At 38.2% G+C, this 26,657-nt stretch overlaps 1 protein-coding gene and 1 long non-coding RNA gene across 6 annotated transcripts in view; both read right to left on the bottom strand.

Annotated features, from left to right (window-relative positions):
- Positions 1-3,810: 3,810 nt before the first annotated feature.
- On the bottom strand, positions 3,811-4,457 carry LOC141368869 (uncharacterized). The gene is made up of 2 exons (XR_012372306.1): positions 4,318-4,457; positions 3,811-3,995 (listed from the first exon to the last, which is right to left on the bottom strand). It is a non-coding gene; the product is annotated as an uncharacterized lncRNA (long non-coding RNA).
- Positions 4,458-17,339: 12,882 nt separating this feature from the next.
- LOC129416752 (arginyl-tRNA--protein transferase 1) overlaps positions 17,340-26,657 on the bottom strand; it is a 123,386-nt gene continuing 114,068 nt past the window's right edge. For all 5 annotated transcript variants that reach the window (XM_073873528.1, XM_073873527.1, XM_073873526.1 and 2 more), the window contains one exon: positions 17,340-18,185. In XM_073873528.1, coding sequence (XP_073729629.1) covers positions 18,007-18,185 — 179 coding nt within the window. In that variant the 3' untranslated portion in view covers positions 17,340-18,006. The remainder of the gene's footprint in view (positions 18,186-26,657) is intronic.

The following is a 26,657-nucleotide window of genomic DNA, read 5'->3' as shown; positions in this document are numbered from 1 at the left end:
TAAAAAATGACTCAAGCACTGAGTTATACAGAGTCAATGAGGATTATAATCATCTTGTTCTTTACTCCTCATTTTATTTTTATATATTTAATCGGATGCTTTATAGTATGCTTTTTGTCGATAACGAAAACCTTAAAAAGACAGTCATCGCACCTAGCGTACCATAAACCACTTCACTGACTACACTTGATGCTTTGTGAAGTAAATGTGGTGTAACATAAACTCTGACTATATTATTAAAATAAATTTTAAAATGAAATGCCGTTGGTCCGCCAAATCACCAAAATTTTATTATTTTAAAATATGGAAAATAGTTAAAAAAAAAAAACAGTAATATTTGCCTACAGTCTCATTTTAATTAACAGAAAAATTATGTGAATTCATTATTTCAATTTGCAAAACTAATTGCATAAAATTGCATAACACACATAAGTTGGAACACCGATGCTTGTTTTCCCGAATCTGTCTGCAAACATTACCTGCGAAGCAGAATGACTCTTTCATTAACTGATGAATGAAGAGAAACCATAACAAAATGATTGTGTGTGTGTATTACAGAGGACTACATGTTAGGACAAATCTCCTGTACTACAGCTGCACACAGGGTGGGACTTCTGTTGTGTGTATTGTGGTTTTTTTCTGAACAAGGTGACAAGAATAACTCCCAATCACATCTCAAGAGTTATAAATATTCTCTCAGACAAAAAGGGAAAACAAAGACGATAGAATAGAGAGGAACGAACGTGGCAAAGATGAAAGTACCGGACAAATCGGATCTGAATACAAACAGGGCATTGGAAAACAGACTTAGATCTGAGCTGATGGATTCATTCTAGCAGTAACAAAACAGGCCAGATGGAAATCATTTTGTGGTACAACCAGAAATGAAACTGAATCTTTACATCTTCTGAAGAAAATGTGAGTGGGGAATGCAAATGCATAACATGCCGCCATAATACTAGAGAGAGGTTGCCAGGACGTTGCTAGGGTTTTTTGGGCTGTTGCCTGGATGTTGCTACAGTTTTACTGGTTTGTCGCAAGGATTTTCTAAGTCGCTGCCAGGATGTTGCAAGGGTTTTCTAAGTGGTTGCCAGGGCATTGCTAGGGATTCCGGGTGTTTGCAATATGTTTGCCATATGTTGGATGTTGCTAAAATTTTACTGGTTCATGGCCAGGACATTGCTAATGCTTGCTAAGTGGTTGCCAGGACGTTGCAAGGTTTTTCTGAGTGATTGCCAGGACGTTCCTAGGGATTCTGGGTGTTTGCCATATGTTGCTGCAGTTTTACTGGTTTGTTGCCAGGATGTTGCTACAATTTTACTGGGTCATGGCAAGGACGTTGCTAACGATTGCTAAGTGGTTGTCAGGACGTTGCAAAGTTTTTATAAGTGGTTGACAGAACATTGTTAGGATTTTCTGGGTGTTTGCCATGATGTTGCTAAGAGTTGCCAGGATATTGCAAGGGTATTCTGAGTGGTTGCCAGGGCATTGCTAGGGATTCCGGGTGTTTGCCATATGTTTGCCATATGTTGGATGTTGCTACAATTTTACTGGTTCATGGCCAGGACGTTGCCAATGCTTGCTAAGTGGTTGCCAGGACGTTGCAAGGTTTTTCTGAGTGGTTGCAAGGATATTGTTAGGATTTTCTGGGTGTTTGCCATGATGTTGCTAGGAGGTTGCCAGGGTTTTCTGAGTGGTTGCCAGGGAATTGTCAGGGATTCCGGGTGTTTGCCATATGTTGCTGCAGTTTTATTAGTTTGTTGCCAGGATGCTGCTACAATTTTACTGGTTCATGGCCAGGATGTTGCTACAATTTTACTGGTTCATGGCCAGGACGTTGCCAATGCTTGCTAAGTGGTTGCCAGGACGTTGCAAGGTTTTTCTGAGTGGTTGCAAGGATATTGTTAGGATTTTCTGGGTGTTTGCCATGATGTTGCTAGGAGGTTGCCAGGGTTTTCTGAGTGGTTGCCAGGGAATTGTCAGGGATTCCGGGTGTTTGCCATATGTTGCTGCAGTTTTATTAGTTTGTTGCCAGGATGCTGCTACAATTTTACTGGTTCATGGCCAGGATGTTGCTACAATTTTACTGGTTCATGGCCAGGACGTTGCTAATGCTTCCTAAGTCGCTGCCAGGATGTTGCAAAGGTTTTCTGAGTGGTTGCCAGGGCATTGCTAGGGATTCCGGGTGCAGTTTTATTGGTTTGTTGCCAGGATGTTGCTACAATTTTACTGGTTCATGGCCAGGATGTTGCTAATGCTTGCTAAGTGGTTGCCAGGATGTTGCAAGGTTTTTCTGAGTGGTTGCCAGGACGTTGTTAGGGTTTTATGGGTGTTTGCCATTATGCTGCTAGGAGGTTGCCAGGATGTTACAAGGGTTTTCTGAGTGGTTGACAGGGCATTGCTAGGGATTGGGTGTTTGCCATAACTTGCTACAGTTTTATTGGTTTTGATGTTGCTACAATTTTACTGGTTTATGGGCATTGCTAGGGATTCGGTGTTTGCCATAACTTGCTACAGTTTTATTGGTTTGGATGTTGCTACAGTTTTACTGGTTTATGGGAGGACGTTGCAAGCTTTGCTAATTGGTTGCCAGGACGTTGCAAGGTTTTTCTGAGTGGTTGCCAGGACGTTGTCAGGGTTTTCTGGGTGTTTGCCATGATGTTGCTAAGAGTTGCCAAGATATTGCAAGGGTTTTCTGAGTGGTTGCTAGGGCATTGCTAGGGATTCTGGGTTTTTATTGGTTTGTTGCCAGGATGTTGCTACAATTTTACTTTGTCATGGCCTGGAATTTGCTAGTGTTTGCTCAGTGGTTGCCAGGATGTTGTTAGGGTTTTCTGGGTGTTTGCTATGATGTTTCCAGGGTTTTCTTGGTGTTTTCCATGATGTTTCCAGGGTTTGCTAAGTGGTTGAAAGGATGTTGCAAGGTTTTTCTGAGTGGTTGACAGGTTGTTGCAACAGTTTAACTGGTTTGTTGCCAGGACATCTTGCATCTGGGGCGGCAGTGGCTCATCTAGGTGGTCTACCAAACGGAAGGTGGTTCAATCCCCGGCTCCACCTGACCAAGTGTTGAGGTGTCCTTGAGCAAGACACCTAATCCCAGCTGCTCCTGACGAGCTGGATGGTGCCTTGCATGGCTGACACAGCCATCGGTGTATGAATGTGTAAGTGAATGGGTAAATGTGAGGCAAAAATTGTAAAGCGCTTTGGATGGCCATTGGTCTATGAAAGCGCTATATACATAAATGCAGTCCATTTACCATCTGTAGAATTTTTCTGGGTGGTTCCCAGGACATTACTATGGTTCTTTAAGTGGTTTCCATGCTGCTGCTAAGGTTTTAAGGTTTAGGTGGTTGCCAGGCCATAGGGTTTTCTAAGTGGTTGCCAGGTCTTTGTTTGGGATTTCTGAGTGATTGCTAGGATGTTGCTAGGGCTTTCTGAGTTATTGCCAGGACATTGCTAGGCATTCAGAGTGTTTGCCATATGTTGCTGGTAAACAGTTTTACTGGTAGGTTGCTAGGGTTTACTAAGTGGTTGCCAGGATGTTTGTACAGTTTTACTGGGACATGGCTAGGATGTTGCTAGGGTTCTCCAACCAAGCTAGAGGAGGTTTTCTAGGTGGTTGCAAGGACGTTAATTTTTTTTCTAGATGGTTAATAGGTATTCTGGTTCTTGAGGCACTGGTAATCAGTGTTTAATGTTTTATTGGAATGAAAGTCGAGAATAAGAACCTGTATTTGAACCGTTTGGTTTAGCAAGCAGCACTTTTTTTAGTCAACAGTCGAAAAACAAGGAAACTTGGGTAGAGACAGGTCAAGGTATGTGAATTTTACTGACAAAGCGAAAAAGAGTGGTGGGAGCCTCTGCCCCATCTAATCCCCCATAGAAAAGACCTGCATTTAGGCAGTGGTACAGATAATCCATGGCCCCGCTTCACAATACACTTCAGATCTTCACCAGACCACTGCGCTTCCGCTGAGGACATCACAGGCCCCCGCCTGGATACCATAAAAAACACACAAAGATAAAGAGAGGGATAAAGTCAGGAAACTTTGGCACACAAATGAAATACACAAATCAAAACTTTAGCTGCCATTTACATAACAGTGCCATAGCTGCTGATTGAAAAGTATAAACACAGCGCTCACAGCATCTCAGATATTACACCGCTGTTCCATCTGCCAAACCAAACATGGTGCATCCAAAAGAACACAACGTATTATTTACAAGTCAATAGGCACAGAAATACAAGTTAGACAATTATAGAATTACAAAAGTAGAACACGTCGCACATTTCATGTCCAGAGAATGAAAACTCACCCACTTTGCTTTTTCCTGCATCGGTGCCAGCAAAAACATGTATGAGGAACACGTACTGTAGATACAGAAATGCACGCACAGGGCAGCATTGTCAGCGTTTAGATGGACTAAAACAAACTTTTATGAAAGTACAGATGAACAAAGATCACACCAGACCAGAGAGATTGTATTCACAGGCAACATGCCAGTTTGCCACATCTGCTTACTGTTATGTACCAAAAACTGTGTAAACTTTATTAAAAATGAGCATGGATTATAAATAGTACCTGTAAATCTAAACGATTCAACACTTATTTAACACTTTCCCAGACAGAGATTGTCTTAAACCAGGACTAGGTCTTAGTTTAATAAGGAAATATAACAAGTTTTAACAAACATGCTTAAAGGAACAGTATGTAGGATTGTGGTCAAAACTGGTACCGCAATCACAAAACTTGTGGCTAAAACTGGTACTGCAATCACACAACTGGAAGCCAATACACAAAATGACAACATAAACATCAGTTGAGGGCTGCAACTCCACTTTTTAAATGACAATATCCTGGCCAGACCACTGTTGTCAGTGATATTAGTATTTGAAATGAAAATTATTTCTTAATGTCTAGTGACATATCAGGGCCATTTTATGATTAATTGATATAAATTTCTTACATACTGTTCCTTTAACTAAAAACATTACAAATCAAAGGGCACTGATGTATTTTAAGATATGTCAGTGCATGTTTTTATCAGTATGGACATCTCTTACATTTATTTATGTCTAGGACTAGTCTAATCCCTGTCCGGAAAACCGCCCCATTAAATGCAGATCTGAGATTTCATATGGCAATATTATACTATTACACTGTACTGTGCAAATGTTTTAAGCCCTCATGCCACCATTAGATTAGTTGTTTTTGCAATTATATAGTGCCCATAATTATTTCTCAGTCTCTTTATTGGAATACAACAAGAAATAATAACTCCATCAAGAACAATAGGGTCCTCACACCTCGGTGCTCGGGCCCTAAATACAAGAAAATTTGTATGCAGTATTAAAAAAACACCTCCCTTTAGTACTTCAGCAAGGCTCACTTAAATCCTAATTTTTTATTTGAATAACTTCAGGGGCCTCATTTATAAAACTTTGCGTAGGATTTGCGTCAGAAGTGGCGTACGGATGAAACATAGGACGTGCGTACGCACAGAAATATTCGGATTTATAAAACCGTGCGCACGCACATCCTACGCATTTTTCCCTTAATAAATCACAATCAATTCTAAATGTAGCGCAGCTTTTGCGGCTTCATGACACGCCCATAGTTGCCCATAAATAGTCCGTGAAACGCCCACAAGTTAATATGCATTGATTGCGAAATCATGGCAAACACATAGAGGAAATAAAAAAAAACGTAAATTCACTCAATGTGAAGTAGAAGTTATCGTTGGCGAGGTGGAAAAGAGGAGAAAAACGTTGTTTGGAGGGCACAGTGTGGGCATTACGCATTGTGATGGGGCATTTTATTTCCATTCATTTAATTGCATCTGACAAGCTACAGATGTCGGTAATAATCGACGTGGAAATGGGACATTGTTCAGCGCAAATGTAATTTCTTGTTGCTTCCTGAATGGTTGAGACATACGCCATACATTGTTTTATCAAAAAAAAAAAACACTAAAGGCATATGCATGAATACCATAATTCCGTAGATTATGAAGATATGGTTTACTATGAAAACAACTTTCCCCAGTGGACAATTAATACATCTATCTAGCCTATTTATTTATCTATCTACCTAACTATATATCTCCTTAATTATCTATCTATCTGTCTATGTAATTGCATCTATATATGCTCCGCCAGACGGACACATTGACGAGAATATCAGTTTTGTACATTATTTCGTTCTGTTAACTATATTCTTTATGAGGATGAATTGCACAACATGCCAATATTATTGCAGAACATATTTCACTTTTCTTTTAGCAAATATGTGTTCATTTGAATTTCTGTTGTAATTTTCGATTTCTTTATTTTTTTGTTTCACTGCTGATCGATCAAACGGGTGTTCGTGTAGGCTGTTAATTGTAAGACTTGCTTTGTGAAGTGTTGTGTCGAACTCAGTTCCCCCTATGTTTCCCTCCAGTGTAGTGCCTCTATAGCGCCTTCATCACGCTACATTTAGAAAGATTAAAGATTTTAATTGGTTATACTAAAAAGGCATAATATCATGTATTTTATAATACAATTTATTAAATATTTCATACATTTGACAGTTTTCTATTAGGGTATTTCTTTTAAAATATAGCCTGTCTTTTTCTTTTTTTTCCCTTTACTGGTCGTTTTAAAAATGTAATGTTTGCATACATAGTTAAATAAATATTATACATATAATATGATTCATACTGTAAAAATAATTGACTTACCATTAAGAACAATACAGATACATTACAGAAATGCACACATATACATCTCAGTAGCCATTAAAACTTTAAATATATAAATAATAAAACCTATAACGTGATAAAAACGCCATAAAAACACCACACTGAAGGGAAAAATAGGGGGAACATAGTGGCAACAGACTTCGACATAACAGAAGTCTTCATGTTATTTATGAGAGGCAGTGTTGTCATTTTTACTTTCACTTTCACGTGTTCCTTCCATCTGCCGTCGGTGTCGCCATTTCTCATTTCACCCGTTTTTGTGCGTACGCCTGGGTCCGAGCTTGCGTGACGGACCGCACATTTTCCCGTCAAGTTTGCTTTTTATAAATAACAACTATTGCGTAGAGAGTGGCGTACGCCGCCTTTTGTGCGTACGCAACGTTTATAAATGAGGCCCCAGGGGCCTCATTTATAAAGCGTTTTTACGCACAAATTTGATCTTAGACCGTGCGTACGCTCAAATCCACTCCAACGCTCAGATTTATAAAACTCGTCTTTGAAGTGGAAAAGTACTTACCTCCACGTCAGGTTCCGACTTGACGTACGCACGTTTCCTTGTGGCAATATTGCAGTATTGCAGGTAGGCATATTCGAAACTTTTGGTTTTTTACCTTTTGTGGTCAACATACAGAAAATTTTTTTCATTTGTTTTGGAGTTGTCCTTATAAAAAAAAATGTTGGTTAGATTTGTGCTCTTTTGTTAGAATTCATATTTTGATCAGACTTTGTTTTTAAAATATTTAATTAGGTTTTTTCTCTTATGATATCTCATTACATAAGTAATATTATTTGATTAATGTGTTACTTTTGTTGGCAAAGTTTAGTATACATTAATGTAAATATGGTGATTATAAACCATTATTCCGTATTTTTCTATTAGAAGTTAAGCAATACCCAAAATCTATTTATAATCTGATAAACAAGAAAGCTGCTAAATGTATTAATGTATGTCAGCATTTCCATGTTTTTATTGAATTCTTTTTCTCTTTTATCCCCTGATTAATGTAAAAAAGTGTTGAATATGTTTGATTAAAATCTGTCTGTATTAGAACTTAAATCGGGCCCAAAAAACCACAACCGAAGCCCCTGCACGTTGTGTCCGAGCCCGGCCCAACCGACACATTACCGACAATGTTTTAATTCAGAGTTGTTTAAACTACAGAAATCTGTTCAGAATTATGTTAATGAACTAATGCAACAAGGATGAAGCATGTAAACTGCGCTGTTTGTTATTCAGAATAGAAACGTAATAAAACCATGCAACAATGACGAACACAGAAAATTAACAAGAATGAACTGTGGAGAAGACCTACTCCAAAATAATTAAACAATGTTTTAGAATATATTTTCAACAAAATATGTAGGCCTATTTTGATATTTTAAAAGGTCTATAATGCAAAAAGGTGGCGCCCCAGCTACAGGTTCAGGAAACGATTTTCTAGTTCGTCACATTTTCAAAAAAATATAAAAAAAATATAGCAAAATTGTTTCGCGGTGTTTAACGCACATGTAAATGTTACAGAACGTGTGCTTTATTGAATGAAAGTAAAAACGAATCGAATTTAATGATTAAAACGACGTGAAAGGAACTAAATTGTAAAGCCTCGATGTACAATAATGGACATGCGACATTCAAAAATGTATATCAATTATTCCCATGCATCGATTTTAATGTTAAACATCTGTAAATCCAAATGAATCCATATGGAATATATTCTGACAGTTTAAGATATGATCTTTGAATTTTAAAGTTGAAAATATCTTATTTTAACATCGCCGTGAGGCATATGACAAACTGAAACAAAACTTTAAAGACACAAATATTACGTTTATGTGTAAAACTATATTTAAATGAAACCCGTGAATTGAAAGGTCCCCTAATAATCGCCTTAACTTGAGTGATGTCAATAAAGTTTCCATGTTAGAATTTAGAAATATTAAAAACTTAAGCAAACAAATAGCCTGTTTTACCACTCGCCATTGTAGCAGTCAGAGAATTTGACCTTTGAAAATGTAATATTTATATGCTAATGAATTAAACTAGGGGCGTTTACAAGGCGGAGTTCTAAAAACATTCAGTTGCGCACAATTTTAAGATCATTTTTGATTTATAAACCGCACATCTGGAAAAGAGGCGTACGCACTTTTTTTTGTGCGTACGCTCATTTTCTCTGAATCACACTTACGATCATTTCAGAAATGGTCTTAGATTAAATGTAGGACAGTTCCTACGTCGCACTTTTATAAATGAGGCCCCTGGTCTCCTACAAAGAGTTTAAGATGTGCTTAGTGCCAAGAGAGGTCACACTAAATACTGACTTTTACCCGAAGTCTGTTTGTTTGTGCATGTTGTGCTCCTATTCATGTATTTTCTGTTTGTATCTTAAAGGGGACATATCGTGAAAATCTGACTTTTCCATGTTTAAGTGCTATAATTAGGTCCCCAGCGCTTCTATCAACCTAGAAAACGTGAAAAAGTTCAACCCAGTAACTTAGTTTTGGTAAACCATTCTCTGCAAGCATGTGAAAAAAAAGGTATATGAAAATTGGCTCCCCTTGTGATGTCAGAAGTTTACATTTGTACTCTGGGGACACCAAATATTTTTTTCAAATCTTAAAAAATATTGGCAAATGTCCCCTTTAATAAAGAGTCAGTGACAAATAAATATCATGTAGTCAGAAAAAGAAAAAGTCATGTCAAAGAAAGGCACCAATTTGCCCTATATGTACCATTCATGTACAGTTATGTATACATTTGGAACTAATGTACTTGGTACGTTTACATGCAACCAAATAATCCATTTGTAATCGTATTGATGGCTCAATTGAGGTCGATTTGAATGTACATTTCAATCGTATTGAAAGGGGTGGTGTAGTCCAATCTGTGATCCGATCAGCAGGAGAAAAGTATGCATGTAAACGCGTAAATCATAGTATTTTCTCAAAAGGTATATGGGATGCGGAAAAAACCTTGTGCACATGCACAGAAGAATATTGAATATAAGTTCACATCTTTTATTTATCTCATATTTACGTATCACATGATTCTCATCACCGAAAGATACAATAGCAAGGCAACAGCAACACATATTATTTAGGAAATAGGAGGAATGCTTTGTACATTCTGCAGGGTTCATGTGTACTTTTTATAGGCTACATAAAGCAATAAAATAGTGCTGTGGCTTTCGAAAATTGTTTTCATTGCCTATATCTGAAAACATCCTAAAAACAACTTTCTCCATCTCAAGTTTGACTTTGTACATTTATTCAGAGATAAATCGTAAACTCGACGCGTTGCCAAGTCCTCTGCTTTTTTCAGGGCTATTCTTAAACTGTTTCTGCAAGTAGATTTTTTTTCTGCGGGTTAAAGACAAAAGGATTTAGTTGATCAGTTATTGGTATTTGGTCTGTGAATTGTCATTGGGATGCTTTTTGGCTAGTTTGGAATTCCATTGGCGTATTTTTAATAAGCAAATCTGGCAACCCTGCTTGCAGACATTTTGCTCGGAATATATAGAATGCACATGTTAACGAACACTTTAATCAGATTGCAGTGTTTAGGGTACATGTAAACATAGCAACTCATAGTAATAATAATAATTACCTCTGAAGGTGCAAAGATCTTTTTGTGACAGCTAGGGACCATTTTTGTCAAATTTTTCAGTGTTGTAAAATTGTGATATTGAATGCCTCATTCATTGATATTTTTACAATACTGTAATGTTGTAATTTGTAATACTGTAATTTTAACAATACTGATATTACAAAAAGAAAAGCATGTTATTACAAAACAATAGTTAGAAAAAAGTACCTTTTTGTCACTGGTGTGGTACCCTAAGGTACAGTTTTGTACCTTTACAGGTAAACAAAACGTAATACAATGTTGTACTTTTTTGGGTAAATTTCTGTACCTTTTGTAACCCTAATGGTGCATTCACACCAGACACGGAAGAGGCGGCAAGTGATTTACTGTACATGTTAAGTCAATGCACAGACACTATTGGCATCCTGCGGCGCGGTAAGTGTTGAAAAATCGAAAATTTGGCGAATTTTTGCGCCGTGTTAACCCATCAGGAGCTTGCTCTAGCAGTGACGTGATTACAGGAAGCGAGCAGAGGCAGAAAAACAGAACAACAATGGAGGACAATCATCATCGCTACACGAGACATCTTCGTACCTTTACATGAATTAAAAGGATTTTATTTGCAATAAAGTGAGTGAGGAGGTCGAACAATCTGGTAGGTTCACTTAATTTGAGCTATATAAACCCCTCCCATGATGCGAATTTACGCGTGAATGTCTCGAATGACTTAAATAACTAGAACTTCATGCGCGAATAAAGCGAGTAAACTCAAACTGTTCAAGCGGCCAATTACGTGTGAATAGCACGTTTTCTTGCCTTTTCTTGCGTCTGGTGTGAACACAGAGTAAAATGTAACAAATGAACACATTTCAGTGTGTTTCATACCAATTAAGGTACAAAAAGGAACCTTTGAGGGTGGCCCAGTGACAAAAAAGATTATTTTGTTTTTTTCCCTGATAGTGCAGGACACAATTTCATAAGAATATCCAGAGATGCTTCATGGTAGACTGAAGTTCTGTTTGAGCAATAGCAGGGATGAACCGCTAATATTTGTTTGAATAAAACGTTGCAATAATGTAAGTTGATACATAACTCATAACACGCACCAATCTAAACACCGGGAGTCACAAAACCCAACACTGATGAAAGATAAACAGAACGACACCAGAACAGAGTTTAGATTTTCCTCTCTGGAGGAAGTACAGTATTCCGGGTTTATGTGGCCTATTCAGTCGGAAACCCAGCGGTTAATGCAGTGAAATATGAAGAGAGGTCACGGAGAAGAAATATCCCCACCAGCGCCACAAAATAACTAGCATTTTTGTACTGCGGTCATCTCTCTTCCCTCTCATTTCTTCAAATCAGCCTGTACGCTATGTGTCTAATAGAGGGAATTTTCCCTTTAACATGCCAAAACAGAGGGGATATAAATTTAATACTTATGCAAAATCCTGTAAAAAACGACTGTTCGGAATGACTATGACTTTCAGTCGCTTCTGCACATGAAGCTGGCAAATAATCCGGGATACGGAACAACTGAGATTTATAAAGTCCCCATATTATAAGATAATAAAGTGACAATTTCAAAAGCATTTCATTGCCTCCGTCCAACTCCGCAAGGGTTGATGGGGATCACCGAAGTCACTAAATCAACACTAAATGATTTGAACTACATCATTTTGTTGTCAGCACAGATAAATGTACCCAAACTGGCTGGCAGCTCGCAGCGCATTTAAAACACATCACTGCCAGACTCACTAAAATGGTAGATGGCCTGGTGTGTTTTATAGCTCTGGCTCCAGAGCTCCGCTGGCACAGTCAAGCAAACACAAAGCAGAAACTAACCCGGCATGACACTGCCAACAGATTCAGAGATCCAGTGAAGAATATTCAATACAAGAGACATGTAGTCTTGACCTCAAACTGCACACACATACACATCAAAACCGCAGTGCAATTATTTTCCATGCCAAATTATTACTGCGGTATCACCGTATCCCTTGCCGCATTTCACTGCGGTGTTTGTGATGGCAACTCAATCTAATGAGAAGATAAGAACGCTATGAGCTACAGGCTTTGTATTTTTGTATTTCGACGGTCAAGGCTTCAAAGAGCCAAGAAAGGTGAAACCGAGGTAGCTCATTTAAAACGAATACAGACCATAGCTTTTCCCTCATGCGTTGGCGCACAGATGAAGATGACAATAGGTTAGCTCATGTGATTCCTGTCGAGGTCGTGTATTTTGCTGTTTCAGAGCTTCAGTTGCTCAGAGTGCTGGCTTTTGTTCCTGGTTCATGACCAAGGCCACCCACCCGTCTTCAGCACGGCCACGTAAGAGCAGACAAAACACATCGTAATCGACCAGACGCGAGTGAATCAGCCGTCTGCATCAATGTTCACGAGTCTTTAGATGGGACGTTGGACCTGATCACAGAACAGGAGCGGGATGTCACTACAGCTGGAGTTTACCTGAAGTTTTGAGGTCCTGAAAACACAAATTTTTAAGTATTTTAAGTTTTTGATAAAGATGCTGTCTCTGTGTAAACTACATAAACGCAAATCTGTGGCAACGATGATGTCATGCATTGATTCAGTCTATAGGTATGAGTGAGTATAAACTAAACAACAATAGTGGCTTACAGGACTATTCGTGCTGCTTATGATACAGAGTTTATTAATGCTTTCTCAACAAAGTGCACAAAATCTTGGCTTTTAAAGTCCAAGGTCATTAGTAGCAATAAATCGACCTCTTACTGTGGGTTCACCCCAGCCACGTTTGAGGCATCAAATTTTGCGTCTAGTTTGCCGCTTGGACATTTTGAGTTTACTTGCTTCAAGGATAATTCCGGTATTTAACACTTTGAGTCTCATTTGTGGTTTGTTTTGGATGAACTACAGTGATGGACACAGACATTTTGACAATGGGTCGTGTCTTGAGTTTTTGACTCGTTTAGAAGCGTCTCTTGACTGCTTCAGAATGGAAGTCAATGGCCATGCACAAACATGTCATTAAAACAACACTTAACGTTCCTTTTCAAAACTGTGCTACTCACCGAGTGGTTCGTGGTGTTCGTTGATGATTAAAAACAAGTTGTGTAGCGAAATACAGTTTCTGTCGTGTTTTATTTGGCATTTTGTAAAATTCCATTGACTTCTCTTGGAAGAATCATTGCTCGCTGATATATCACTCCGCCGCCGGGAAACAGAAAAGGGTCTATATACATGTGGTTGTAGTTTTTTCGCTCGGTTTCTCTCAGAAGAAATTTTCCCCATATTTGTAGGGCTGGACCAGAATATTCGAATATTCGTTTCGTGGGTTGACATTTGATTTTCAGTTTTGAGATTCGAATATATATACAGTCTTGTTCAAAATAATAGCAGTACAATGTGACTAACCAGAATAATCAAGGTTTTTGTATATTTTTTATTGCTACGTGGCAAACAAGTTACCAGTAGGTTCAGTAGATTCTCTGAAAACAAACAAGACCCAGCATTCATGATATGCACGCTCTTAAGGCTGTGCAATTGGGCAATTAGTTGAAAGGGGTGTGTTCAAAAAAATAGCAGTGTCTACCTTTGACTGTACAAACTCAAAACTATTTTGTACAAACATTTTTTTTTCTGGGATTTAGCAATCCTGTGAATCACTAAACTAATATTTAGTTGTATGACCACAGTTTTTTAAAACTGCTTGACATTTGTGTGGCATGGAGTCAACCAACTTGTGGCATCTCTCAGCTGTTATTCCACTCCATGATTCTTTAACAACATTCCACAATTCATTCACATTTCTTGGTTTTGCTTCAGAAACAGCATTTTTGATATCACCCCACAAGTTCTCAATTGGATTAAGGTCTGGAGATTGGGCTGGCCACTCCATAACATTAATTTTGTTGGTTTGGAATCAGGACTTTGCCCGTTTACTAGTGTGTTTTGGGTCATTGTCTTGTTGAAACAACCATTTCAAGGGCATGTCCTCTTCAGCATAGGGCAACATGACCTCTTCAAGTATTTTAACATATGCAAACTGATCCATGATCCCTGGTATGTGATAAATAGGCCCAACACCATAGTAGGAGAAACATGCCCATATCATGATGCTTGCACCTCCATGCTTCACTGTCTTCACTGTGAACTGTGGCTTGAATTCAGAGTTTGGGGGTCGTCTCACAAACTGCCTGTGGCCCTTGGACCCAAAAAGAACAATTTTACTCTCATCAGTCCACAAAATGTTCCTCCATTTCTCTTTAGGCCAGTTGATGTGTTCTTTGGCAAATTGTAACCTCTTCTGCACATGCCTTTTTTTTAACAGAGGGACTTTGCGGGGGATTCTTGAAAATAGATTAGCTTCACACAGACGTCTTCTAACTGTCACAGTACTTACAGGTAACTCCAGACTGTCTTTGATCATTGGCTGAGCCTTTGCCATTCTGGTTATTCTTCTATCCATTTTGATGGTTGTCTTCGTTTTCTTCCACGTTTTGCTCTCCATTTTAAGGCATTGGAGATCATTTTAGCTGAACAGCCTATCATTTTTTGCACCTCTTTATAGGTTTTCCCCTCTCCAATCAACCTTTTAATCAAAGTACGCTGTTTTCTGAATAATGTCTTGAACGACCCATTTTCCTCAGCTTTCAAATGCATGTTCAACAAGTGTTGGCTTCATCCTTAAATAGGGACCACCTGATTCACACCTGTTTCTTCACAAAATTGATGACCTCCGTGATTGAATGCCACACTGCTATTTTTTTGAACACACCCCTTCCAACTAATTCAACTAATTGGCCAATTGCACAGCCTTAAGAGCGTGCATATCATGAATGCTGGGTCTCATTTGTTTTGTAAGAATCTACTGAACCTACTGGTAACTTGTTTGCCACGTAGCAATAAAAAAATATACTAAAAACCTTGATTATTCTGTTTAGTCACATTGTACTGCTATTATTTTGAACAAGACTGTATATATAAATATTTTACAGCGTTAATGCAGAGCTTTTGCCAAGCAGGAAGTGCGCTTCATGCTCCCGCTCTATAGGTGGCGCAGAGAGACCACCATCCATAGCCAACAGCCACCAAACGCACACCAGTGGAAGAGATTGCCTCAAACGGAAAGCGCGCTTCCTGCTTTGGCATTCACGCTAATAGTGTTGTAAATAACGTTCAGTTTCTTGCAAAAACTGATTGATTTGCTTTACAAGACGTCAATATGTCACACGGAGTTATGGGGGATTACTGTTGTATTGGATATATATGCTTTAGCTCTTAAAGTGTGCGGATCTGTTGACTTGCATGACGGAGCACCGGGGTTTCTGCAACATATCTTCTTTATTGTTCTGCTGATGAAAAAAACATATTGGATGGTGTAAGTGTTATAAATAAACTTGATTTTGAAAGTATGCTACCTTTTTATTACAGTTTGTTGGACTACGTTCATTCATGCTTCAGACTCAAATATAGAGCGGAAGTATATGCGCGGTTGTGAGGTATCTGAAAAAATAGTTCCATTATAGCAAATAACACGGATTGAAATCATACATTGCGCCAATATATTTGTTTTTAATCATCAACGAACACCACGAACCACTCGGTGAGTAGTACAGTTTTGAAAATGAACGTTAAGTGTTATTTTAATGACATGTTTGTGCATGGTCATTGACTTCCATTCTGAAGCAGTCAAGAGACGCTTCTAAACGAGTCAAAAACTCAAGACACGACCCATTGTCAAAATTTCTGTGTCCATCACTGTAGTTCATCCAAAACAAATCAGAAATAAAACTGAAAGTGTTAAACACCGCAATTATCCTTTCATTTGCGCGTAAAATTGTAGTCATCGAGACATTCACGCGGAAATTCGTGTCATGGGAGGGGCTTCTGCGATTCTGCTCGCTTCCTGTAATCACGTCACTACTAGAGCAAGCTCCTGATTGGTTAACGCAGCACGTTTTTCTGCCAAAGTTAAAATTTTCCAACTCGCGCGTTTCCTTTGGCAACGCTTTATTCGCGCCATCCGCACAAACTAGACGGAATCACGTCTACCGCACCACGCTAAACGCCTCATTCGCGCCGCGAGACCTCCAGACGTGTGTCAACACGGTGACTTAACATTGAAATCACACGCGCTTGACGCCTCTGGTGTGAACGCAGCATTACGCAGATTATGCTTAATAAGGATGCGGGCACACCGAACCTTTTTTTACGCCTGGCTTTATTTCAACCGACTGGCAGCTTTCTTCAGCTGAGCGCTTTGGTTCTGTGATACTACTGCTTTGTTTATCAGTCGTTAACGAGGCGCCGGTTGGTTGTCGTGATATTTGTCCCGCCCATCCTCCACTGTGATTGGACGGCCATGTGGGAACTGACATTGACGAGCTGAGCTTTTCACTCGAAGTTTAATATTTTTCAACTATCTGCGCTCAGCATGGAAAAAACGCTGAGCGCTGTCTTTCAGCGAAAAAAAAAAAAAACAGCTGCTGTTTTTTATAAAACGCAGCACTTCCATTGGAAACAATTGAAAACATATGCCGGCCGACGATGTAACGGTTTTCGTTTATCCGGGAAAGCCCATAAATGGCACAAACAAAAACCAAGCGGCACAGGTAGTTTTTTGCTCATTACCCCGATTTCACGTTGCGTGTAAGCACCTTAAACGGCTTTCTTGCAGTTTTGTTCATGTGTGCATGTGACACATGGAAGTATGCGCAAAGTAACGCACAAAAGTGCAAAAATAAAAGCTTGTGCTACATTTACAGCTTCTGCAGACATGAGAAGAGATACAACTATATAGCTTAAGACAGATTTCCTGTCGGCTTTTTGAATGACTATATGTGCTATAGGCGGTGACGTCACTGCCTGCGAAAAACCTGAAAATCTCTAAATCCCATGTAAATGCAGTTTTCTGCATAGCTGGTTTATGATTTGCATGTAAACAGGTTTCTATAATAAGCAGATTTTTGATTTGTTATCTGCTTATTCTGTGCATGTAAATGCCCAAAACGAAACTAAATGTAACAAGTGACTTTGTAATTTATTTATTTTGTTTGAAACAAAACAATATTAAAATAAATGCACTTAATCTATTTTTTCAACCAAAAGCAAAGTCAGAAAAGACAAATGTGATCCACAAGTTAATGAATCGGATTCAAGCATCCTTCAATACATGTCATGTCACAGCACCTGCTTTGGAAATCCCTTTGGATACTAATGGACATTAATACCAACATATGTCCAAAAAATGGCAACACAGGAAACAGGAAAGAGTAGTAATCCACGTTATTAATGATTAAACATCTTCAGTATAATTTGAATGGCAAACAAATACACGACAACATTTAACAGCCAAACAGTGACTGCATTGGATTAAATGAATGAGGTTATACAGTATATTGAGAGGGGTACATGTATAGGGTTTGCCGTGACCTGTGTTACATAAATAGTTGTGATTGGTGAATTATAAATGGTCAATATTTTGTAATACATTGTGATATTGTGTGCCTGTTTATTATTTTTGTTGCACGTGAGCGTGTGGAGTTACAGAATGCTGTTGGCTAAATATATAAAAGTAAAGTTCAATACACACAGATAAAATAAATCCATGAATGCAGTACAAAAAAAGACAGAAGAAGAGAGTTCTGGAAGAGGAAACAGGGCAAAGACAGATAGATGTAAGATGTAACACTGTTCTAGGATCTGTAAAGCAGGATTCTCTCAGCACACATCTGGCCCACCAGACTGGCATACTGCTCCACTTCTTTCTGATCATTTGAACCCTTGCGCTTGCGGGCGTAGGCAGCGTATGGCATCACTGTCCTTCTATAAAGGACTAAAGCTCTGCCCACATCCTTCAGAGCCTGAGCATCACCTAGAGAAAGAAAAGAGAGACATTAGACAATCGTACACAACTGAAATACTGCGGTAAAACTAAGATTTAAATTACACTCCTAAAAATAAAGATGCTTCACGATGCCATTATAGGCAAAATGGTTCCATAAAGAACATCCGAAGAACCTTTCTGATTCACAAAAGAATGATAAATGATTCACAAAAGAAAAATAAATTCACAGAAGTAATCCACATACAAATAAACTTAAGTTTGCTAGCCATTTGCGTCAACACGAACTTGTCTCCCTGGCCAAGACTGTACTTTATACTTTTCATAGTTTGTGACGTGCACACTACAGCGGGTTGCACTGTACAATCATCAGCCCTGGAATCCACCCTTTTGACTTTCTTTTAGATATGTTTGACACCAAGTATACAAAGCTTACCTTAGCAGTGCGTTAATTTGGTTCTGTGACTGTAAATGGTGGCTCAACGTAATTAATATTCATGGCTATTTAAAGTGACCGCTCCCCGCACTTTGCCCATGCATCGCATCGGAAAACGCTTTTAGAACCGAAACTTTTTTTCCGTGCAATTCCCGATTCTTTAAAAAAAACAGGGTTCCCAACCCTAGTGCCAAACACCTTCCGTTTTGCCCGCCTCCTATGCCACGTCTCATACACTGGAAACGCACTCTCTTGTGAACACGCTTTGCCCATTACCAGAAGCAAGTTATTTTAATTTGTAACGTTTTTGACTTTTATATTTTTTTCGATTGCCCTCAAAAATCGTTAACTATCCCTGCTGGAGCCGTGTGGATAACACTTCTGTGAAGGATGGATGGACTCCATTACTACCATTATAAAGCTTGGACATTATTGATAACTTCAATTGTATTTGTGTCTCACAAAACATAATCATATACATCAGGGACAGCTTGAGGGTAAGTAAATCATACAGTCATTTTCATTTTTGGGTGAACTATCCCTTTAAGTCAATGGGTGGAGGACTTTGGATAAGATCAGCGCATGTGGTTCGAAGGATCAAACGGAGGTCAGGTACAAATTGTAGTGCAGAAATATCCAGGTATGATGATTAAAAAAGTATCAGTCCACCCTCTGGCACCGAGTTGGGGTCAGCCAGGGTTACTACGACTCAAACCCAATCGACACAAATCTACTGTTGCAAAGACCGAATGCAGAACCGTTTGACTGCTCGAGTGCAAAAGCTTGGTGCCTCTCATTGTTTATAAGGCTTCACTTTAATTTCACTACGGTTTGGCATGCCAAATTCAGACCCACATTGCGTATTCAGTAAAAAAGCCAAAACGCTCCCAAATGAGCTGTTAAACCAGGAATTACCGTGAACAAATTGTAGAAGCTTAAAAACAGCCCTGCAGGGCAGGAGAAAATTAAACTAACCAGGACATATTGACTTCAACTCCAATAAAAAACTACGTCAACTGCAATCATTTCTATATAGTAGCACTGAACAAAAAGTCAAATGAACATTTTTTTTCTTTTTTAACCCAGTTTAACCAGCTTTTACTTAGTACAAGTATACGGATTCTCATCAGTTTAGTTTATTTCTATAGCACTTTTCACAACAGTGAAAGTGGCAATGCAGGAAACGCTGACATGTTTATAAAGCTAAAAAAATTAAAATATGCACAATACCAACAAACATGTTATAAATGCATTTCAGTCAGTTACCAACCTGCAATGTCATTTATTTAGGCATAAACAAACAATGTATAAGAGAATATGAGGTTCTGTGACTGTTAAACTGTGAAAAACTGTGCCGACTGTGACAGATAAAAACAATATATTACTCTGATGTGTTTCTTCCAGAGAGAGTTATGAATGTTATGAAGAGATCTGACACCAGATCTTGGTTCACTTTCTGTCAAGCAGCTCATCTGGAGGCCATCTGACCGAAATTTCAGAGATGCCGGGTAATGTAAATTAGTCTTCATTATTTCACACACAGGGAGTGCAGTTTAATTTTTCACAGTCTCCCTGTAATATAAACAGTAAAACCTAACCGCCACACAGGCACAGAGCTTGCTACAAGATTTCTGCAGTATGTGTAAAAAAATTGGTGGTACCTGTAAGTAAAACTTACAGTATAAAAAGTATAAAATAATAACTAGGGATGCAAAATGTATCTGCCAAAACCGATATTCGATTACTTATGGCGCTTTTTCATTGCATAGTACCCCACGGTTTGGTTTGGGTCAAATCGGGTCAGCTCACCTCACTTTGGCTTGGTTAGCTTTTCCATTGAGTTTAGTAACACTTCGGAGTGGGAGGGATTATAGCGTGTCGTTATATTTGCGCTGCCTACTGTTGTGATATCATACAAGTGAGAGCGTCATTGTACATTCCCATACATTTATTTATTTCTCAGTCCGCCACAAAATTAAAATTGAGCACCACAAATAGATGTTTGCACATCGCGTTTATCACTACCTCTGCCTAACATGCTCTGGCGTTAGTCGACGCGCTCCGCTGAGCCTCATTTAAGCTGCATTTAAGCATGTATGCGAACGTGTGAGTCGCGAATGTGCAGCCACAAACTGAAAGTCTGGAAAAAAACTGTAATGATGTTCTTGATTCTCAATCTGTGAATGTTTTTCATCACTAAAAGGGAGTTTGGGAACTTACAGCATGACAACATGTTTACTCGAAACAGCGCAAGCTAGCATGAAGGTAAAGCTAATTTTTTACATTATAGTGATGACACTGGCAGTGACGATTCTCTCAGACCAATCAGTGATCTACAGTGTTTTCGTGTCACGTTTTGGTATCAGCTCGGGTCGTTTGGAACCCCAATCGAGGTGGTACTACGTGGGTGATTCTCACGAAACCATTGAAACACCACGGCACTAATGATTTTAGCTTTAAAATGTGTAATATAGTAACATTAAAAAGCATCAGAATTAACACAATACTGTGTTCTACCTTGCACAATGTGTGATTTCAACATAAGAATTTATAATTGGAAATTTTATCTAATTTTCTGCTGAAATTCTCATTACCGCAATGTGTCCAGCTGTGTTTGAACATGCGTTATGTTGTAATTTAATCAAATTAACACAAAAATATTAAGAAAAAAAATAAATGGATGTTTTGCTAGACTACTTTAGATGACAGAATTTTTTTACTGAATATTCATGTATAATAATAATGAAGAAAAATTAGGAAAATGATGTGTCCATGCCTAATATTCTCATCCTTCGCAACACTTTTTGAAGCAGTTTAAGCACACATACAGAATTTTAATAAAGTTTGATTTTGAGTGACCAAGCACATGGACCAGTTACTTCAAGATGGCTACCAGGTAAGATCACTTTTTTACAGTTAATTTGAAATATTGTCTTGTCAGAATGCTTACACGACATTTTGATTATCATTACCGCAACAGATGCTTATTAAATGTTGATTTGATTGGTAGGGGCATGGTGCTTTGATTTTGGATGCATGTGCAGAGTCTCCAGGTTGTGTTCTTTCGGGTTTGTCATGTCATTTTGGAAGTGTGTCGGTGTTGATGTTTTTTTGACTGTTGCGGTAATGAGATTTTTTAGGACTAATTTTTTAAATTATGTTACAAAAAGTGTTAAATGATAAGTAAAAGTTTTTAAATTAATGTTCCCATTTACTCCAGACTTTGTTTTTCAATGTCTGGTGGGAAAAAAAAGTAAATTTAAGCAATTTTTACATTTTCATGCTTGACATTTTTAAAACCAAGTTTTCGTGAGAATCACCCACGTACTCACCCAATGGAAAAGCACCCAAAAGTAAGCAGACCCAAACCGTGGGGTACTATGCAATGGAAAAGCGCCATAAGAACGACATATGTCGATACCATTAGAAAGCGATAGCTTTGTTAACTTCTTGTTTCAAAGGTGCAGAGCGTACAAACTGTTTTTCTGCCCCTTTCGATTACCAGGATATAATCTGTCCTGGCTGTACTTAAAACAAAAACTGCTTTTATCTGCTGATACCGATTATAGGCAGATACATCAGTCCCTCCCTAATAATAACTATGCGATATACAATCACTCCTTCAACCAGAATGCCTAGATCCAGCACAAACTGGCATCCAGAACAAGCTCTCTCACTAACTACTGGTCTATCAGTTAAACCAGCACACAGACCAGCATAAACTAGCACTGAAATTCCTGCTGGTCTTAGATGAAAATGGACATTTGCTAGGGACATGCAATAGCATTCAGACATTATTAAGTGTGTCTTCAAAACACTTTTTGGGACCAACGTGGCTGCTAGTTCTTCTAAGCCTAGAACTGTATGTTCTCTATCCATGAATCCTGATCAAGAATGAAGCTACATGCCCAAACCTCAGGCTGTAAGACAATAGCTGAGAGCAGAAAAATAAAACTGGATAAATAGACTGTGCGAGAGAGAGAGAGAGAGAGAAAGAGAGAGTACAGAAAGAAAGAGAGGTAGCTGGCAGTCTACCACACTACATGCAATAAATGATGACAAATGAAGAACAGACGAGACACATGAAATCACTCTCGTAGCTGTATGAAACTCCTGCATACACCCCCAAACTAAACACTGTGTGCTTTATTATTTCCACACATTCACTGGAAAACCCCTAAAGGCTCCCAATACTCCATTTTTGTGCTCGTTCGATACTGACAGGCTGTGTTTAACCCTTTAACTGGCGCAGCCCTTTTTGAGTGGGGGGTTGGTGAAAAGGTGATAAACACCTTTAAATTAATATAACTCTGGCTTTTTTTTTTTGGTCTAGAAGCCTAATTTTGGTTTTAATTTTGGTAATTTTTGGTTTTAAAGTGTCTGTAGGTGAAAATATATATTTTTTTAGGGAAGTGTCTGTAGGTGAAAATATATATTTTTTTAAAGCAGTTTACATTTATTTGTAATAAATAAAAATGCAATATAGTATAATTTTTAATACATAAAATTTTCAAAAAACTGAGGTTTGTGCTGGTTTGCTGCATACTTGTGTCACAAATGAATAAATTACAGTTACTGCATTATTATTACTGCTAAAAGGTTTTTTAATATGAAAACTACATTCTTAGACCTTTCCAACAATATATAGTTTGTCGTGATAGATTAACATTTACATAGAAAATATTGAAATAAACGTATTAACGGGTTAAAGTTTGACTTATTTATAATTGTATATTTTATATATTTTGTGTACTTTATGTTAAAGGTTTGCATATATGCATGCTCATTTATTTGTTGACTACGGCGCTTTCCGCTGGCAAACTGTAGTTACTGAAATGAAAGGAAGTTTAAAATCTAATAAAACATTAGCAAAAAAACATCCCTAAAACACTTCAGGGGGCATCTAAAGAAAGAATGAACGGTCAGCATGGGATTAAGATATATATATGGGCTGCGTCCGAAACTGCCAATTTGCATACTATAGTTTCAGCAGTAACAACATAAACAAGGCTTTCGGGTAAAACACGTAACTTTCGGTAACTCCGCTAAGAATAAATAACAACAAAATCCATTTAGAGTAGTTTATTTATATAACAAGCTAAATAAACAACACATAGATTACCTAACAAAACATTTGTTATTTTCAAAATGGTATTTGTTTAAGAGTTCAGTTTCAGCAACTGGTCAGACCATTAAACAAACAGAAACAGGAAGTAAAGTTCAGAGCAGACGTATAATCTCGTCACCGCACGTGCGTCCGATAAAACAGATATAGTACCGTACTTTCCGGACTATAAGCCGCATCATTCAAAAATGCGTCATTAAGACAAAATAACATATATAAGTCAACCTGGAAGGTTAAATAGGCTAAACTAACCGAACAAGCCAACTAGCGTGAAGTTTCGCCATTCCACATTACTGTATCCATTGAATTACATAAATACAAAAGCAGCATATAGCAGACTCTCGCGGCTGTAGACGGTCATGTTGTCTCTTGCCTCATAAATGTAATTGACTTACAAAGCGCACCTGACCTGACTATAAGATGCAGCACCAGCCAAGTTATGAAAAAAAAACGCGGCTTACAGACCAAAAAATGCGTTAGGCGAAAAGCAATAGGTGAGGCGAGTAGTATGTCCAAATTCATAGTATTCGAAAAAACAGGGAAAAAGTATCCGGATGACTGACTACTTCGGGCAAGATCCCAAAGTGTTCATTTAATGGACACTTCACTATCCTATAGTCTCCCAGTAGTAGGGTTGGGTATCGAGAACCGGTTCCATTTTAGAACCAGTTCTAAAAAAAACAACAACCGGGAAATCGATATGGCGCGTGCATTTCGATTACGTTTATCAATTATTGACTTTCATTCCTGTTGCTGTGAAGGTCATCACACCACTGATCTACTGGCTGTCCTTCAACGTGATGCCCAGCCGATGCGTGACCAACGACCACCGGCTGAACCAGTTTAATCTGCTTACCCGCTTCCTATCCCTACCGTGTTTATATATATATAAATATATATTAATTCCTCCCAAGGGTTTTTGTCTTTCTAGGAGTTTTTCTCACTGGGTTTTCTCCTAGGGGTTTTTCGTCCCCGGGAGAGTCAGCCAACTTTGGCTTAACTTTGGGGCACTTTACTGTATACGTTACATTATTACCACACTCGCTTGTATGGTTTATCCTTAGCCACAAGATTCTACTTCTTATATTATCTATTGATTTTCTGTGTTCTCCCCTACATCTACTCATGGAAAGCTGCTTTGCAACAATTAACAATTGTGAAAAAGCGCTATATAAATAAAATTGAATTGAATTGATTCTTGCAGGGCGAACAACAGTGAGCGTTTTACAGCTGTATCTAACTGCGACGAACCTTCTCTCATTACGCACATAGGCATTGTATTACATCTGCCACTATGACGGCAACAAATGTTCAAAAGTTTGGTTAAACTTTGTGAAAAAAGACTGTAGTATTGCCAAACGCAATACATTTGGCAAGGATATTTAGTGTAAGGAAGGCAATACTAATATGATGAAACATTTGCTTCAATAAGGCGTTAATTTGAAGGAATGTTCAAATCTTTCAGGCCCAAATCTTTTTTTACCATTTTGGAATCCATTCAGGCGATCTTCGGGGTCTGGCGCTACCACTTTTAGCATAGCTTAGCATAATTCAATGAATCTGATTAGACCATTAGCATTGCTAAAAAAATGACTAAAGAGTTTCAATATTTTTCCTATTTAAAACTTGACTCTTCTGTAGTTACATTGTGTATTAAGACCGACGGAAAATTAAAAGTTGTGATTTTCTATGCAGATATGGCTAGGAACTATACTCTCATTCTGGCGTAATAATCAGGGACTTTGTTGCCGTAACATCACTGATATTACGTAGTGCCACGAAAATAGTCCCCTGCTATTGAAAGATACTACACTAAAAAAACGGATTCATTAAATTTAATCAATTTTTTAAGATAAGTGGTTGCAATCAATTTATTTAAGCTACATTTAAACAAAAAAGATTAGTCAAGTAAAATTAAATATAAAACTTTTGTTTAAATGTAGCTTAAATAAATTGATTGCAACCACTTACCTTAAAAAAATTGATTAAATTCAATGAATCCGTTTTTTTCAGTGTAAGAGGACTATTTTCAGCTGCTGCTTAAAGGAATAGTCTACTCATTTTCAATATTAAAATATGTTATTACCTTAAATAAGAATTGTTGATACATCCCTCTATCATCTGTGTGTGTGCACGTAAGCGCTGGAGCGTGCTGCGACGCTTCGATAGCATTTAGCTTAGCCCCATTCATTCAATGGTACCATTTAGAGATAAAGTTAGAAGTGACCAAACACCTTAACGTTTTTCCTATTTAAGACGAGTAGTTATACGAGCAAGTTTGGTGGTACAAAATAAAACGTAGCGCTTTTCTAAGCGGATTTAAAAGAGGAACTATATTTTATGGCGTAATAGCACTTTTGGGAGTACTTTGACTCGGCGCAGTAACACCCTCCCTCTCCCATTATGAGAGTGAGAAGGGGAGCAGACTTTTCAGGCGAGTCGAAGTACTCCAAAAAGTGCTATTACGCCATAAAATATAGTTCCTCTTTTAAATCCGCTTAGAAAAGCGCTACGTTTTATTTTGTACCACCAAACTTGCTCGTATAACTACTCGTCTTAAATAGGAAAAACGTTGATGTGTTCGGTCACTTCTAACTTTATCTCTAAATGGTACCATTGAATGAATGGGGCTAAGCTAAATGCTATCGAAGTGTCGCAACGCGCTCCAGCGCTTACGTGCACGCACACAGATGATAGAGGGATGTATCAACAATTCTTAGTTAAGGTAATAACATATTTTAATATTGAAAATGAGTAGACTATTCCTTTAATATCGAGTCACCTACAGCCATGTTACGGCAGCAAAGTCCTTGATTATTACGCCAGAATGAGAGTATAGTTCTTAGACATATCTGCCTAGAAAATCGCAACTTTTCATTTTCCATTGGTCTTAGTACACGATGTAACTACAGAAGAGTCTTTGTAACTACAAAAGAGTGTA

This window comes from Misgurnus anguillicaudatus, chromosome 11 (assembly GCF_027580225.2).
Source record: "Misgurnus anguillicaudatus chromosome 11, ASM2758022v2, whole genome shotgun sequence".
NCBI lineage: Eukaryota > Metazoa > Chordata > Actinopteri > Cypriniformes > Cobitidae > Misgurnus > Misgurnus anguillicaudatus.
Note: the sequence above shows the minus strand (reverse complement) of the source record. Positions and strands in the feature narration are given on the sequence as shown.